The sequence below is a fragment of the Cnephaeus nilssonii genome (assembly GCF_951640355.1).
Source record: "Cnephaeus nilssonii genome assembly, chromosome: 15".
NCBI classification, from domain to species: domain Eukaryota; kingdom Metazoa; phylum Chordata; class Mammalia; order Chiroptera; family Vespertilionidae; genus Cnephaeus; species Cnephaeus nilssonii.
In genome coordinates, this window is record NC_137086.1 from 40858521 (window position 1) to 40873495 (window position 14975).

The 14975-nt window shown below is 42.9% G+C and overlaps 1 protein-coding gene across 4 annotated transcripts in view; it reads left to right on the forward strand.

Moving 5' to 3' along the window:
• The window catches only part of ARHGAP25 (Rho GTPase activating protein 25), a 78921-nt gene that overhangs the window by 39482 nt on the left and 24464 nt on the right, over positions 1 to 14975 (forward strand). For 3 of the 4 annotated variants that reach the window (XM_079792190.1, XM_079792191.1, XM_079792194.1), the window contains 2 exons: positions 5314 to 5401; positions 10422 to 10538. In XM_079792190.1, the coding sequence (XP_079648316.1) occupies positions 5314 to 5401; positions 10422 to 10538 (205 nt within the window). The remainder of the gene's footprint in view (positions 1 to 5313; positions 5402 to 10421; positions 10539 to 14975) is intronic. The other variant, XM_079792192.1, reaches the window with a different exon arrangement.

Genomic DNA, 14975 nt, shown 5'->3' on the forward strand with positions numbered 1-14975 from the left:
TAGAGGGCTTTGATCCTAAATCTTGGGCCTAGATCTTTTCTCCCTGCATCACTGATTCCTCGTGGCCACCATGCTGCATGAGAGTGAAAGGGGTGCTTTAGCAATTACCCTGGGACCCCAGGAAAAAAACTCTGTGTCTCAGGGCAAACAGGACAACTGGTCACCCTATCTAGAGCTCATGTCTCTGGAAGTGGAAGACAGACTTTAGAACAGTGGTTCCCAACGTGGGGCACATGCCCCACAAGAGGAAATTTGATTTTTAAGGGGGGCAATTTGAAAATGAGTTATTCACAGTGAATTTTTTGCATTTCTTACGGTTCTAGGGGCTTCATATACAGTATATAAATATATATTGTGACATATTTATGCATTTCAGTTTTCTGTTTTGAAACGTTATTTGCTATTCTTTTATATCACTTCATATTATTATTACTTTTTTTTTTTTTAACAATTTCTTAGTGATTTCTTCCTCAGTACTTCAACTGCCCTTTCATTCTTTTATTTTTCTCTTTCATGAATGCCATGGTCTTTGGAAGTTTGTTCAGACCACGTTAATGGCCTTTTAGGCTTCCTCCACGTGAATAGGAGTTCACTTTTTGAATAATAAGAATTATATGTCATGGGGTGGGGGGCATCAGGATTCTAGAGATGCTTAGGTGGGGCATGGCCAAAAAAAGGTTGGGAAGCACTGTTCTAGAACCTTCCAGAACCAGAAAAAAACGCCCCAAGAAGGGTGAAGATATTGGGGGTTCTTGGCAGGGTATGTGAAGAAATGAGACGGTCATTTTGGTAATAAGAGTTCTCTTTAAGGACAGACTTAAGGATCCATGATGTGTCAGCAGCCCCTGGCTAACAAGGCCCTCCACTGGAGGCTGTGATGTCTGTCACTGCAGAGGCCACAAAAGGGCCAGAGACTCCCCCCCCCCCCACACACACACACACCCGGTTATTGCTCAGCGTCCTACGCGTGGTGACCAGATTTCCTTCACTTTATGAACAAGCCAGTTCTATCAGATCCAAGTAATGACAGGCTCAGAGGATGGTAACTGGTGCGTTGATAGCTGATGCCGGAAGTCTTCCCATCAGCAGAGAGCGAGGGAGATGGCAACAATGTGTGGGCTTTCCAGAATGAGCGGAAAGGACAGCTCAGCGGGGTCTACTTCCGTGAGGTGTGGAGGGTGGCAGGTATGTTTTCTCCAAGCTTGTGTTCTTTTCCTGGCTCTACTACCCGCTGACCATGTACTTACTTAATTTTCCTGGACACCCCCCCCCCTTTTTTTGGTAAAATTAGACAATCATACCTGGCCTATATTTGTCCTAGGATCAAATGATATGTAACACATGTAAGAAAATTCCGTTTTGAAAAAGCATACATGATGTCAAAGGGTGAAATAAATTAGTGAAGGTCCTTGCTTCTCTCCCTTACGTCTGGAAAGTCCTCTCAGGATTACATTAGTCTGGGAAAATTAGATAAAGCTGCTTCTAGGATGACAAGTAGGGTTTATTTTGTAGGAAATCTCTTAATATAATCTATTTGGTCAGTAGGTAGAGAGCAATAAATCAAATGAGAAAAACTACACAACCCCTAAATTGATGACTGAAAAAAAAGCATTGGGTAAAATTAAATACTCATTTCAGATAAAAAAAAGTTTTTAGGAATACAGTGAATTTCTTAGAAAGAATATTTTACTTTATTTGAACATGTATATTTTGATTACAAAAGCTATCTGTGTACATAATGGGAAATTTGTAAGATGTGGGAAAGCATAAGGTAGGAAATAAAAATGATCCCCTTAGCAAAAATAACTACCCAAATCATATATATATATATATATATATATATATATATATATATATATAAACTTGTCTATTCTAAATGCAAAGTTAACATAATAATAGTCTTTAGTTAAAAATTTAACAATATGTTGTGAATATTGCCCATTATATAAATATTCTTCTACAATGTAATTTTTAATGGTGGTAAAATAATCTATTGTATGGACATTTTATAATTCATTTAACTAATTTCCTACTGGAAATTAGTTGAGAAGTTGGGCTGATGTTTCTATATTATTATTACAAACAAGAATTAAAAGGACATCCTTATAGACTTTTCATATATCCATAATTACTTCATTAAGATAAAGAAAAATCTATTCAAAATAGAGTACTTTTATTATGCTACCATTTAACATTGTTGGGGGATTCACAGGCATTGCAAATACCTAAAATGAAATGAAAGTTACAGACATGAGCTAAGTTCTTTGGAAAAAGTGATGGCATGGTTCCACACCATGTTTTACACCATTCATGCTTCTGGATGGATTAAAGACTTAAATGTGAAAAAAAAAAGGAGATACTAAAAATCCTAGAAGAAAATGTAGTTATCCTCATAATCTTTGGGAGGCAGGTGTTTTATAAGCATAGCAACAGAGACAGCATCAGGGAAAGCAAATTTAACTGCATAAATTAAAATGTCCATATCTTACATAAAAACCAACATAATAAAGTGAAAAGTCAAATAACTAGCATGAAAAATTGTTTATGTAGATATAACAAACAAATACTTCTAATATTTAAAGTATTCTTTCAAGGCTATAAGAAACAGCTCAATAGAAAAATGAGCAAATGACACAAGTGGATAATTTCTCCAAAAATGCAATGGACAGAATGTACATAAAAAGTTCAATCTCATTAATAATTAAAAAGCATGCAATGTAAACCAATGAGATACTACTGCTCTCTTATCAAATTGGCAAGGAATTGTTTTTTAATCAAATTGCCAAAGAATTTTTAGATATTTTAGTGTTGTAGGGAACAGGAATTCTCATGCACAGCTGGTGGAAATGACAATTCATACAACCTTTCTGGAGAGGATTATGCCTTTTAAAAATGCAAACCCTCCAGGGGCCTGGGAGTTCGTGGGGCCAACTGAATGCTTGAAAATTGCCCAATTACCCTGGGAGTTCGTGGGGCCAACTGAATGCTTGAAAATTGCCCAATTGTCATTCCCAGCATAGAGAAGTCCCTTACAGTATGTTTATTTCCTTGCCTTCCTGTTTCATGAAAGAATGATCAAGCATCAATGTAAAACCAACCCCTAGGAAAGCCTGTTACCTAAGGCTCCTTATCACCTGAGCCTGAGAGAGACCAGGTGCCACTGGATTAGCAAAAGCAAAACCTTGAACTATTTCTCTGTCAGAGCCCATCATAATTGTTATGTGTATCATCATCATCATCATTCAAAGGACTTCTACTGATACTGTTTTCTTGAAAATATTTTTATTGATTTCAGAGAGGAAGGGAGAGGGAGAGATAGAAACATCAATGATAAAGAATCGTCAATTGTCCCTAACTGGTTTGGCTCAGTGGATAGAGCGTCGGCTGCAAACTGAAGGGTCCCAGGTTTGATTCTGGTCAAGGGCATGTACCTTGGTTGTGGGCACATCCCCAGTAGGAGATGTGCAGGAGGCAGCTGATGGATGTTTCTCTCTCATCGATGTTTCTAACTCTCTATCCCTCTCCCTTCCTCTCTGTAAAATATCAATAAAAATGTATTATATAAAAAAAGAATCGTCAATTGGCTGCATGTGCCCCAACTGGGAATTGAACCATGACCTCCTGGTTCATAAGGCAGTGCTCAACCATTGAGCCATGCCAGCTGGGCTCTATTGATATTCTTTTATTTCTATAATTCTGTTTGGGGGTTTTTGTTGTTGTTGTTGTTTAATTATTTCAGACCCTACTCCTTGTGATTTTGGGAAGGAGCCCAAGGAGATAAGATGTAAATTTTATTTATTTATTATTTTTTAATATATTTTTTTATTGATTTCAGAGAGGAAGGGAGAGGGATAGAGAGATAGAAAACATCAATGATGAGAGAGAATCATTGATCAGCTGCCTCCTGCACGCCCCCCACTGTAGATCGAGCCCGCAACCCAGGCATGTGCCCTTGGCCAGAATTGAACCTGGGACCCTTCAGTCCACAGGCCGACACTCTATCCTTTGAGCCAAACCGGCTAGGGCAAGATGTAAATTTTAAAAGCTCACACTGGGTGAATGTAATACAAAGCCAGGCAATGCTCCCTTCTATCTGAAAATGGCACCATAGGTCATGCATATACCTCAATACCTCAACAACACAACCTCAGGGTCATTTTTCTGCCCCCTCCCCCCGTTTTCTTCTCCTGCCCTCTTGTCTCCTCTCCTCCTCCTCCTCCTCCTTCATTTTCCTTTCCTTTTTCCCTACTCTTTCTCCATTTCTTCTTCTTTTTCTACTACTTTCTCAGTCTTAGACATTTTTATTTCTAGGCACTCTAATAAACATTTGTTCTTTCGGGGTCCTGATCTGATCTGAGAATTCCTTAAGACTCTTGCCTTCATAGCTTCTTTGTTGCCTGTCCTCTTCACCCACACTTTGTTGTAGAATAAAGACACACATGTCTACTCAGCTCAGAATCAGACATGCTACCTCCAACAGCCAGTGGAGATGTAAATCATGAGTAACTAATGTAGTACATAATCACTGTCCCTTCATGCAGTCACTTAGACTTTCAAAGCATCAATTTCCTCATCAGCAAAGTAGAAGTGGCAAATCTTGCCGTGCTCTTGATAAGGACCTTTGCGGGGATCTGATGAGCTAAGCTTGTGACAGTGCACTGTGAACGGTAAAGCCTCGAGCATACACATGGTGGGAGTGACTTGTTTGTCTAATAGCATCTTCATGTAGGAGGGGTTTTGAACTCACTTCTGAGATGAATTATTATTCTGCAACTTACTAGCTCTGTGACATTGGGCAAATTACGGAACCTTTCTGATCCCCAGTTTTCTGCCTTGTTAAATGGGCATAATGATATCCTGCCTGGAGGATTGCTGGAAGGACTAAATGAATAATATATTCAAGGTGCTTAGCAAGGGGGAAAACGCCATCCCTTTGAATGACTACCTGTGGTTCCGCCCTTCATGCCCCCTCTTGTAGCCCAGCAGGTAGCATGGTCCACCCAGTCTTCCCAGAGACCTGATATCTGATTTGGCCAGGAAGTCAGGTCCTTGGAAAAGTGGGAAGAGGCAAGCGTTGGTGAAGATGCCCCCTCAGCTCATTCTCCTGTTAGGACCTTATCCTTTTCTCTCCAGACACCTAGCTTGCTCTCCAATAGCTACCACTTTATTTGATTGAGGCCTGAATAGCAGAAGGGCCTAGCTTTCCATGTTCTTCTCCATCCCATCACTATCCTACCTGTCTTCCAACTTAATGTTAGCTAATAGGTGATAAAATTGCTGCCCATCGTAAAGGCCTGACTTTTGATCTTTCAGGGTTGTATGTACCTACCTGGAAGTACAATCAAGGAGATTGCCACAAACCCAGAAGAAGCGGGGAAGTTTGTCTTTGAAGTCATTCCAGGTAAGTAACAAAAGGTGGGCCAGAGGTATATTACATTCTTATTTTCTTCTGGATCCTGTAAGTCAAAGTTACATTCAGTGAGTCTGTCAACAGCTAACCAACCAACCTAATAAGAATGCAAAGTCGGCCATAGCCAGTTCACTCAGTGGTTAGAGCATCGGCCTTCGGACTGAAGGGTTGTGGGTTCGATTCCTGTCAAGGGCATGTACCTTGGTTGCAGGCTCAGTCCGTGGCCCTGGTTGGGATGCATGTGAGAGGCAACCAGTTGATGTGTCTTTTTCACATTGATGATTCTCTCTCTTCTCCCCCTCCCTTCCATTCTCTTAAAAAAAATCAATGGAAAAATATCCTCCGGTGAGGATTAACAAACAAAAGAAGAATACATAGTAGTTCCGTATGTAGTCAACGAACCATACCAGCTCATTAACTAGCAAGCGAACTAAGTGGGTGCGCATTCGGTTCAACTCTGTATGCATTTCCTGAGCATGGACACTAGGCACTGGGACACTGATCTGGAAAGTACATCATCCCTGCTCACGAAAGGAAGTTCAGTCTAGAAGGGGAGTGGGGCATTAATATTAAACTCTAAATTGAACAATGTGAAATTGCCATTTTGGTAGGTGGAAAGTAGTTGACGGTCAACCGTCTCTCCTGTGGTTCAATGTGACCTAACAAGAAATGACAGCTCCGACTTGCTGAGCACTTAGCTCGTGTCAGGTGCTGCCATTCACCTATTGGACATGTTAGCAGCACATGGGAGGGTGCTTTCCCCAATCAAGAGTCACTTTACCTTCCAGGAATGCATTTGGGACAAGGGGAGCTTGTCTTGCTTTGTCTCAAGGGGAGTTTGTGTTTGTGTGAATCCATCACACTTAGGCTGCTTCTCCCTATCTCTTGCTCCTTTGCCAGCCCGCCCCCCCCCCCCCCCCCCCCAGGAACTCCAGGTCTGCTGCTTAGGCCGAGCAGCCAGGCAGCTGCACCATGCTGACCTAACATGGCAGGCCACCCATCCCCTGAGCACCTCTTCCCTTAGCTCCCCCCTCACCACTCACATGAGGCAGCTACATGCGTAAGGAACTTGATGGAAAAGGCAGTGTAGCAGAGAGGTTAGACGTGCCCAGTCTGGAGCCATCCTGCCCGGGTCCAAAACCTTTTCCTGCCATTTACTATTTGTGTAACTGTGATCAAGTTCTTTCATTTCTCCCTGCCTCTGTTTCTTAATCTGTACAATGGGGCCAATGATGATAATAGTAAGGATTAAATATAGAAATATATATGAAACATTTGGTACAGTGTCTGGTATACAGTTAATGCCATGTAAGTGTTTGATATTTGGGGAAGAACTAGAGGAAATTATAATGTAGAAGTAAATCATAAAATTTGCTATGGCTATTCATATAAAAGAAAGAAAAATATTTCTTTTTAAATTCCGCTCTTCCCAGGGAGCCTCCCCATGGGTCCTCTCTTGCTTTTTTATCTGAAGGTCTATCCATCTCTCTTCCTCCTCAGAGGATGAGCTTTTTTAGCCTCTCCTCTCTGGGGAAACCCACCTCTTTCCCAGGATTTCCTCCCCAGCACCATTCATGGGTTGCCATCATCCATGGTCACACGTGTCCCAAAGCCTGAATTTTCAATCTAGGGTAGCTCTACTGAAAACTCCAACTGCAAACTCACCATGGTCTTTGCACCGAAGTCCAGTACCCTCAAAGATTGCTGTACTAGGGTAAAATGAAGATTTATTCTCTCATTTTCACTCACACATGCAGGCTGCTGGGGAAATTCTTAGACCACACACACACACACACACACACACACACATACACACAGTCTCATAAAGAAAAACAATTCTAAAGCATGGTAAGGTAGGGAACAATTTTCCTAAAGGTGCCATCTTTTCCAAGTCTCCTCCCAGATACAACCCTTTACGTTATGATGCAGAGAATTTTCAGTCCTGCTTTTTGTCATTCTCCTGTGCAAGATGATTCTCAGGGGCCATTGCTGGCATAAGGAATGACCTTGCTAATCTGGGCCAGGATTTCTTGTAGTTATGTTTTTCTTTATTTGGGACAGGCAAAATTTTAGGGCAGGCTTCCTTCTCCCTTCTTACCTCCCACAGAAAACTATCTGGTCTCCCACCCAAAGGGAGTCCCCAGGGATAAGGGGGTTCTTTCTTCCAGTGCATATGCTGCCTTTGATTCTCATACTGCCTTATTAGATGTCATTCACTTATTCAACAAATTTATTGAGCATCTGCCATGAGCCTGGCACTATTATGGAAACTGGGAATCCAGCAAAGAACAAAATAGCCTGCATATAGCCTATATGGGAGGAGACTGACAAAAGAAACAAATAAATGAGTAAATTGTATAGTTTTTATGCTGGGATAGTGCTATGAAAAAAATTAAGCAAAGAAAGACAAAGTGCTGGTTGAGATGGGGATGGCAGTGGTTGACTTGTCATTTTAAATAGAGCAGGAAGAGTAGGCATCATTGAGAAGGTGACCTTTGAGGAGTGATCTGAAGGACCTTAAGGAGTGAGCCAAGTGCCCATCTGGAGGAAGAGCATTCCAGAAAGGGGAATAGTCAATGCAAAGTCTCTGAGCCTATTCACATGTTCAGGAAACATCAAAGAGACCAATGTGGTTACAGTGGAATGATGAAAGGAAACAAGAGTAGGAGATTCATCTATAATAATAAAAGCATAATATGCTAATTAGACCAGACGTCCTTCTGTCCTTCCAGACAAAGCCGGGGCTGCGAGGGAAGCCTGGGTCCCGGGTGCCAGAGGGAAGCCATTGCTGGCAACCGGGGGTGGGGGTGGGGTGGGGTGGGGGAGGAAGCCTACTCTTGCATGATTTTCGTGCATTGGGCCTCTAGTATTAAATAATTGCCTAGATATTAATGATAAAGAAACTAATGTTCAGGATAATTTAGCTACTTCTGTGAGAGAGGTAAGGATAGGATGGTAAGGGATTTAGAATAGGGACTCCCCACTTATTTTGAAGTGGGAAGAGATGATAGTAAGAAATATCCCTGGAGAGGATGACATTTGAGCTAGGTTTTTAAAAATGGGTAGGAGTTGCTCAGGCAGGGAAGAAAAGAAGGGCGGCTTCTTTCTGATAAGGAAATAGCCCAATATATGACACATTGAACAAACTGTTTAAGTCAAAGAAAGCAGGTCCCTGAGGGCAGAACTGCTATTCATGGGCTTTGTATTAATGTTAGGCAATTTCTCCCAAAGAGAGCCCATCCTAGCACTTCAATGTGCATATTTTTATAGGGCAACAAAAGATATTCAAATTCCTTTTGGACCTGGTTTCTTGAACCTGTGTTAATATCACTGTGCCTCGCCTTCTCTACCCTATGGGATGGCCGGATTTTGAATCTATGTTGACATTGGGTCATCAGATCTTCTGACCAGAAGGGTGAGTCCGTGGAAGCCTCGACCACTCTGCAACATCTCGAGAGCTGGATGTTTCTCCATGGGGTTGCCACGGTCAAACTGAAGGATCTCTCAGGAATCAGGGTGAACTGAAAGGCAGTTCTTAACAACAGAATGGATTGGGGTGTGGGCATGGTGGGGCAGGACACCAGATAAATTTTGGCCAAAATTGGGAGCAATATGGCCTAGTGGTTACTCTTCTTGGAAGAAAGGAGACCAGCAGCCCTGCCCTGAGTTTGGCAGTAACTTACTGGGTACTAATGAGCAGGTGCCTTTGAATTTCTGGGCTTCCGTTACATTACTTGTGAAGAGGAAGTGATACTAGAGCAAAGGGATAGTGTGATTTCTATGGAATGTTTCAGTTCTGCCTTGAGAACTTTTTACTTCCCAGTCTGCTTTTGGAAACACCCAGATCTCAGGATGTTCCTGAATAGCCAGGGCTCCCGTGGACTGACACTTCTGGTGAGAACAGCGGATGACCCAATGGTAACATAGATTCAGGATTAGGTCATCACAAAAGATGAAAGAAGGTGTGGCTTGGTGACATTAAGATGGGTTCAAGAGGCCAGAACCAGTGGGAATTTGAAAGTCTTTTGCTTTCCTGAAAGAAAATATAGGTTTGAGCACAAATGTGGTGCTAAAACAGGCTCTCTTTGAGGGAAAGGCCCTTACATTGAGAGAAGATTGGGTTGATGTCTGCAATGGCACTTTGAAATTTAAGAGTACCTGGTAATTGAAAAGGGTTGCAATTATATTCTTGTCCTTCCCAAGACCCATGTTTGATGCTCTCCTTCTTCCTTTCTCCTCTTCCTCTCTCCCTATTGTCCTCTATTATCATTTTCTCTCTTGGTCTCCTCCTGTACCCTCTCCAACTGCTGTCATTTTGTTCACCCTTTTGTCCATTTGAGAACATCAATTCAGGAAATACTACATATTTCCTTTTATAACCTTGTGTTTAAAGTAAAAAAATGGTACTAGTAAATAAAGTCCTAACAAACTTCATTTGTCAATTAAATATGAGTTGAGAACCTACCATTTGCAATGTCTTGTGCAGATGGGAGAGCAGTAATCCTGAGCAGGAAGCACCGATTTCATGAGAAAGACACACATATGTTTATTGTCCCTCCCTCCTGAGTTGCTGTTCCCTTCCCCACCCCCACAACTGAGTTCAAGAGCAGCTTAGGAAACTACCCATGATTGACATGATGAACTGAATGAAGTCTTCAAACTTGTATGGGGTGATCCTCTCTCCTCTAATACTGAACCTGCCCCATGAATATCCTCCTCCTTTTTGGTAGCAAATGGCTTCTGTCCTCCACAGGAGTAGCTGTCAGCCCAAGTCATCATGACTGCAAGCCACTGTGGTCAGTGCTTGTCTAGAGAACTAGAGCATCAGCAAAAACAAAAAGGGTGCACAGATATTCAGTGCCACCGAGGACAAGTAGATAATGCTTTGGTGTTGTTTAAAGGATTGTTTAATTGAACCATGGAAGCAATTCAGGTTCAGCTTCTCTTTGTTTCCTCTTGCTCCAGCCCCTTTCCACTCTAAGACCTTCATTAGTGTTGCTTCTTCCTCTAGCCTCATGGGACCAGAGTCGCACGGGACAGGACTCCTATGTCCTCATGGCCAGCTCCCAGGCGGAGATGGAGGAATGGGTTAAATTCCTTAAGAGAGTCGCTGGCACACCCTCTGGAGGTAAGGACCCCAGCAGGCTTTCCTGGGCAGGTGTCTGTAACATCTCTGGGATAGGGGGGAAGTAGCTCTAGATATGATCTTTCCTTGAACAGTGTTCAAAGGCCTGAGGACAACTCTGAGGTCATGATCATTGTCAAGGCTCTAGCTTCCTGTCTCAGGTGATCTCAGCGGATGTCCCTGAGTCCACCTGTGAACCTAGGGTCTGGGGCAGGGAGGCAGTTCTGGGGCCTGTGACCTGCCATGTGGGGGCTATAAGAAAAGAAGTAATTTGGATGGGACAGCCAAACTCAGGAGTGCCTGCCTCAGTCATCCTGAACAGCGGCAACCTATTACAAAAAAAGAGTAACATGGTTTCATTAAACATTTCCCAATTCCTAAACCCAATAATTTTATGGTGCTAATCAGGCTGAGATGAAGCTTTTATATACTAAAGCTCTATTATCTGCTATCCAGCCTGCATAAACGTAGCTTCAACCTTCCTTATTGCCCTGGATTGTGAAATGGTTGACATTTTCTGTTTTCCCCAGCCCAGCACTTTAGGCTGTCTGCATTGACAAGGGTCGTGGATGTTGCCTAATCGTATACCTAACCCTAACCTTAAACCCTAACCCTAACCTATGTGCTGTAGCCAACATCTGTGTCCCTTGTGCTTGGCTCAGCCCTGCCACTGCACACTGCTTTACTGTGTCATTGTCCACATGGGGATCTCTCCCTCCCCCTTCCTCAAGGCCAACATCCTAAGAAAGTCAAGCATAAGTCCTGTAGGCTGGGGAAGTCCAAGGGAGGAGAAAACAGAGTACAGCACTATTTATTTATTCAAGGAACAGGGTTTGGCTTTGCTGTGGCATTTCAGATGTTCTTCAGGCCTCTCATTGAACCCAAATAATAGATCTCAGGATGAGAAGGCATTTGAAGATAGCAGAGTCCAGTCTGGGGTCCTGGGGCAAGTCAGACATCTGTTCTTCCTGTTTGTAAGTCAGGAAACTTGAGTCCTAAAGAAGTAAATAATTTGCCTAAGGGATCCAGCCATGGAGCAGCAGGGCCAGGGCTCCTGCCTCGGTAGGTAGCTCACTTCCACTTGTAAAGATCCCCTGATTCTGTTAGCTGGGCAGGGCATGCACCTTCAGCCACTGAGAATTCTGAGAATGTTGCTGCTGCCTCATTTGTGAAATTTTCTATGGATTTTCCCACCCAGAACCTGCTCACTGCTCATGACCTTCACTGTACCATCCTGTGAGGTGTTACACTGCTTAGGCTTGAATGATAGTCTGTCTTCAACAGAACAGCCAGAATGTACTGTTAAACCTGTTTGTCAGTGGAGGTCCTCCTCCATTCAACACTGTCCCATAGCTTCACTTCTACCTCGAGGAAAAGCCAAAGGCTTATAATGGATCATAGTGCACAGTCTGCCCCATCCATCACCTTTAACCTTGTCTTCCAGTACCTCCTCCTGTGCTTATTTCACTCCAAGCTCACCAGCCTCCTTGGTCTTCTCCAAACACCATGGAAATGTTTCTGAATCAGGGTCCTTGCACTTGCTGTCTGTAATTCTCTTCCCCCAGGTAGCTGTATAGTTTGGTCTCTTGCTTTGTTCCTGTCTTTGCTCAAACATCACCTCAGTGAGCCTGCCCTTGATCATCTCATTTAACATTGAACCCCTTCCCCACCCTTCTCCCAGCCCTCCCTATCCCCCTTTCCTGCTTCATTTTTCTCCTTTCCTACCTTCTTCTAACATGCTAAATATTCTATTCATTTGTTTTGAGTTGGTCTCCCCTCACTAGAATGAAAGCTTCAATCTGCTTATGCAGGAATTTTCCCCTCTATTTTGGGGAGTGTGGTATCCCAGAATCTAAACAGTGCCTGACAGAGTAGGTACTCAATAAATGTTTATTAAAGGAATAGGCCCAGGAATGGTCCCCTCTATCCAAGCAGCACTGTGTTCTACTCCCCTAGGCTGTCCACTTTGGTAAATGACCACCAGCTTATCTGCAAAATTATTCGGTAAATGGGTTGCTCCCTCTAGAATAATCTTCCTTCAAGCACATTAATGATGAGCTTTAGTGAAGTTCTTTAGGGTTCATAGACCCCTTAAAGAATTCAATAAAAGCTTTGGATACTCTCTTCAAAGATATGTTCAGACAAAATAAGTTTGAGTTCAACTTCAGTGTATTTTCAGACCCCAATAGTCATCTACACCCCCCAGGTAATGAATCCCAACTCTGAGTTTTCGAAGTCACTCTAGTGACAGTTCTGCAAAGCTAAGGCCTCTTCCTGCCCCAGTCCCCTTCCTGGCTCCTTTCTCCCTTGATGGGAAAGATGGCCTACGTGGTTTCCACAGCATACCCAACTTCTTCCCTGTGGCTCCTCCTGCCTGGTAGCTGGCCCTGAGCATTCCTCTCACCTTATCTGATTCAGGAACCAATTCCAATGTGAGAGTGGATGTTTCCTACACGTCATAGACACCAGCTGGGAGTCCTGCAACTTAACTCAGTACTGACATTATCCAAATAGCATCAGATTCCACAGCCTAAGGGCCCAGTCCTACAAGACTGACCCCAATCACGTACACACTTCAGATGTCAGGGCAAGTCCAGCTGTCACCTGTGCTTCAGGATGGCTGACTATAGATGGGAATTTCCAACAATGACCTCCTTGGTTTTGATTAATTTGCTAGAGTGGCTCACAGAACTCAAGAAACCAGTTTACTCACTATATGCCAGTTATTATAAAAAGATATAACTCAGAAATAGCCAGATGGAAGAGATACAGAGAGCAAGGTATGGGAAAAGGGACATGGCACTTCCATGCCCTCTCCAGGAGCTCCACTCTCCTCCATGTGTTCATCAACCCAGAAGCTCTCTGAACCCTGTCCTTTTGGGTTTTTATGGGGGCCTCATAATACAAATATGATTGATTAAATCACTGGCCTTTGGGAATTAATTCAACCTCCAGGTCCTCTCTCCTCCCCTGACTTCTGAGTTGAGAGGGTGGGATTGAAAGTTCCAACCCTCTCATCATCTGGTGCTTTCCAAAAGATTAAAGATACCTTTATAACTCTCATAATGGAAGTTCCAAGAGTTTTACGAGCTCTGTGCCAAGAAACGAGTCAAAGACCAAGTATACATTTCTTACAATCAATCACACTGTCACACCTTAGACAGCAGCACCTTCCCCAGAAGTTCTGGATGCAATTCAAGGTTTTTGCAACTTAAGTAAGATAAAGGGAAGAGAAGAGATCACATCTCCACTTCTGGTGACTTGTTCTCAGACTCATAGCTGCCCATTTTCTTCAAAACACCTCCTCCTTTTAGTAAGAGGGCTCTGCCTCCGCTGGATCCCCACATTGAAACCTGGTCTCTGTCCCATCCCCAGGGATCAGGCAGTTCACATTGAAAATTGTTAATCAGTCGGGACATGTTCTGCCCTCTTCCTCTGGAGGCTGGCCATCTGAGGCATTTCTCAGGCCACTGCTGGGTGCATAAGCACTGCACTAAACTGTGTACACTAGTAGGTCTGCTCAGCCCAACCAGATAATAAGACCATGGAGTACTAGTATGTCCCATGTGTTAAGCGTCTTTTGTGTTTGCCAACACTAGACATAGAGTATATAAATATGGAATTGTTAAGTGCCTAGGTTCCTTTGTTTCCTCTCATTTTTGAAGTTCTCTTGTCCTTCAGAGCATGATTTCACAATCTGTAGTGCAGTGTGGCTCGTGAGAGAGTGCTGTGTCTGCCATTTATTGTTCCATGTGTTCTGGTTCTTTCTTCCTAGCTAAAGTGGACATTAAAAGGAATAATTTTTTTACTTATTTTTATTAATTCCCTGATTCCCCTCCCCCAGATCCTAACACCAGACAGATAAATTCATGAACTCAACAAATGTTTTTTGAGAATGTGTCGTAGGCCAAGCATTGTGCTAGCACCAGGGGTACAATAGTGACAGAGAGAGTGGTGGGAGGAGTGAGGAAGGAAGAGAAGAGAAAAAAAGGCAAAGTCCTTTCTCTCAAGGAACTCACAGTATAGTATAAGACACAGAAATTAATTAAAAACACACACACACACACAAAGAAACCCATGTAACTACAACTCTGAAAAGTAGCACAAAGGAAAAACACATGGTAAGATGGGGGGTGGGGGAGAATTGTATTTGTCAAGAAATTCAGGGAAGCCCTGAACTAGTGATGATTCAGCTTAAATCTGAAGGGTTAATAGAGGCTAACTAGGCAGAAAAAGAGGAAGAGGAAGTGTCTCTGTCAGAGAAATAGCATGTGCAAATGTCCTGTGACAGAAAGAACAGGCTCTGGATTGAGAGGAAGGTGAAAACAGTGAAGATAGCCCTGATAAAGATGTTGGTCTTCATTTCAAGGTGGCTTGGAAGAGGGTGATGGTGGAGATGGAGAGAAGTGAATAGGTCTGTGCAGCATTTTAGAGGTAACA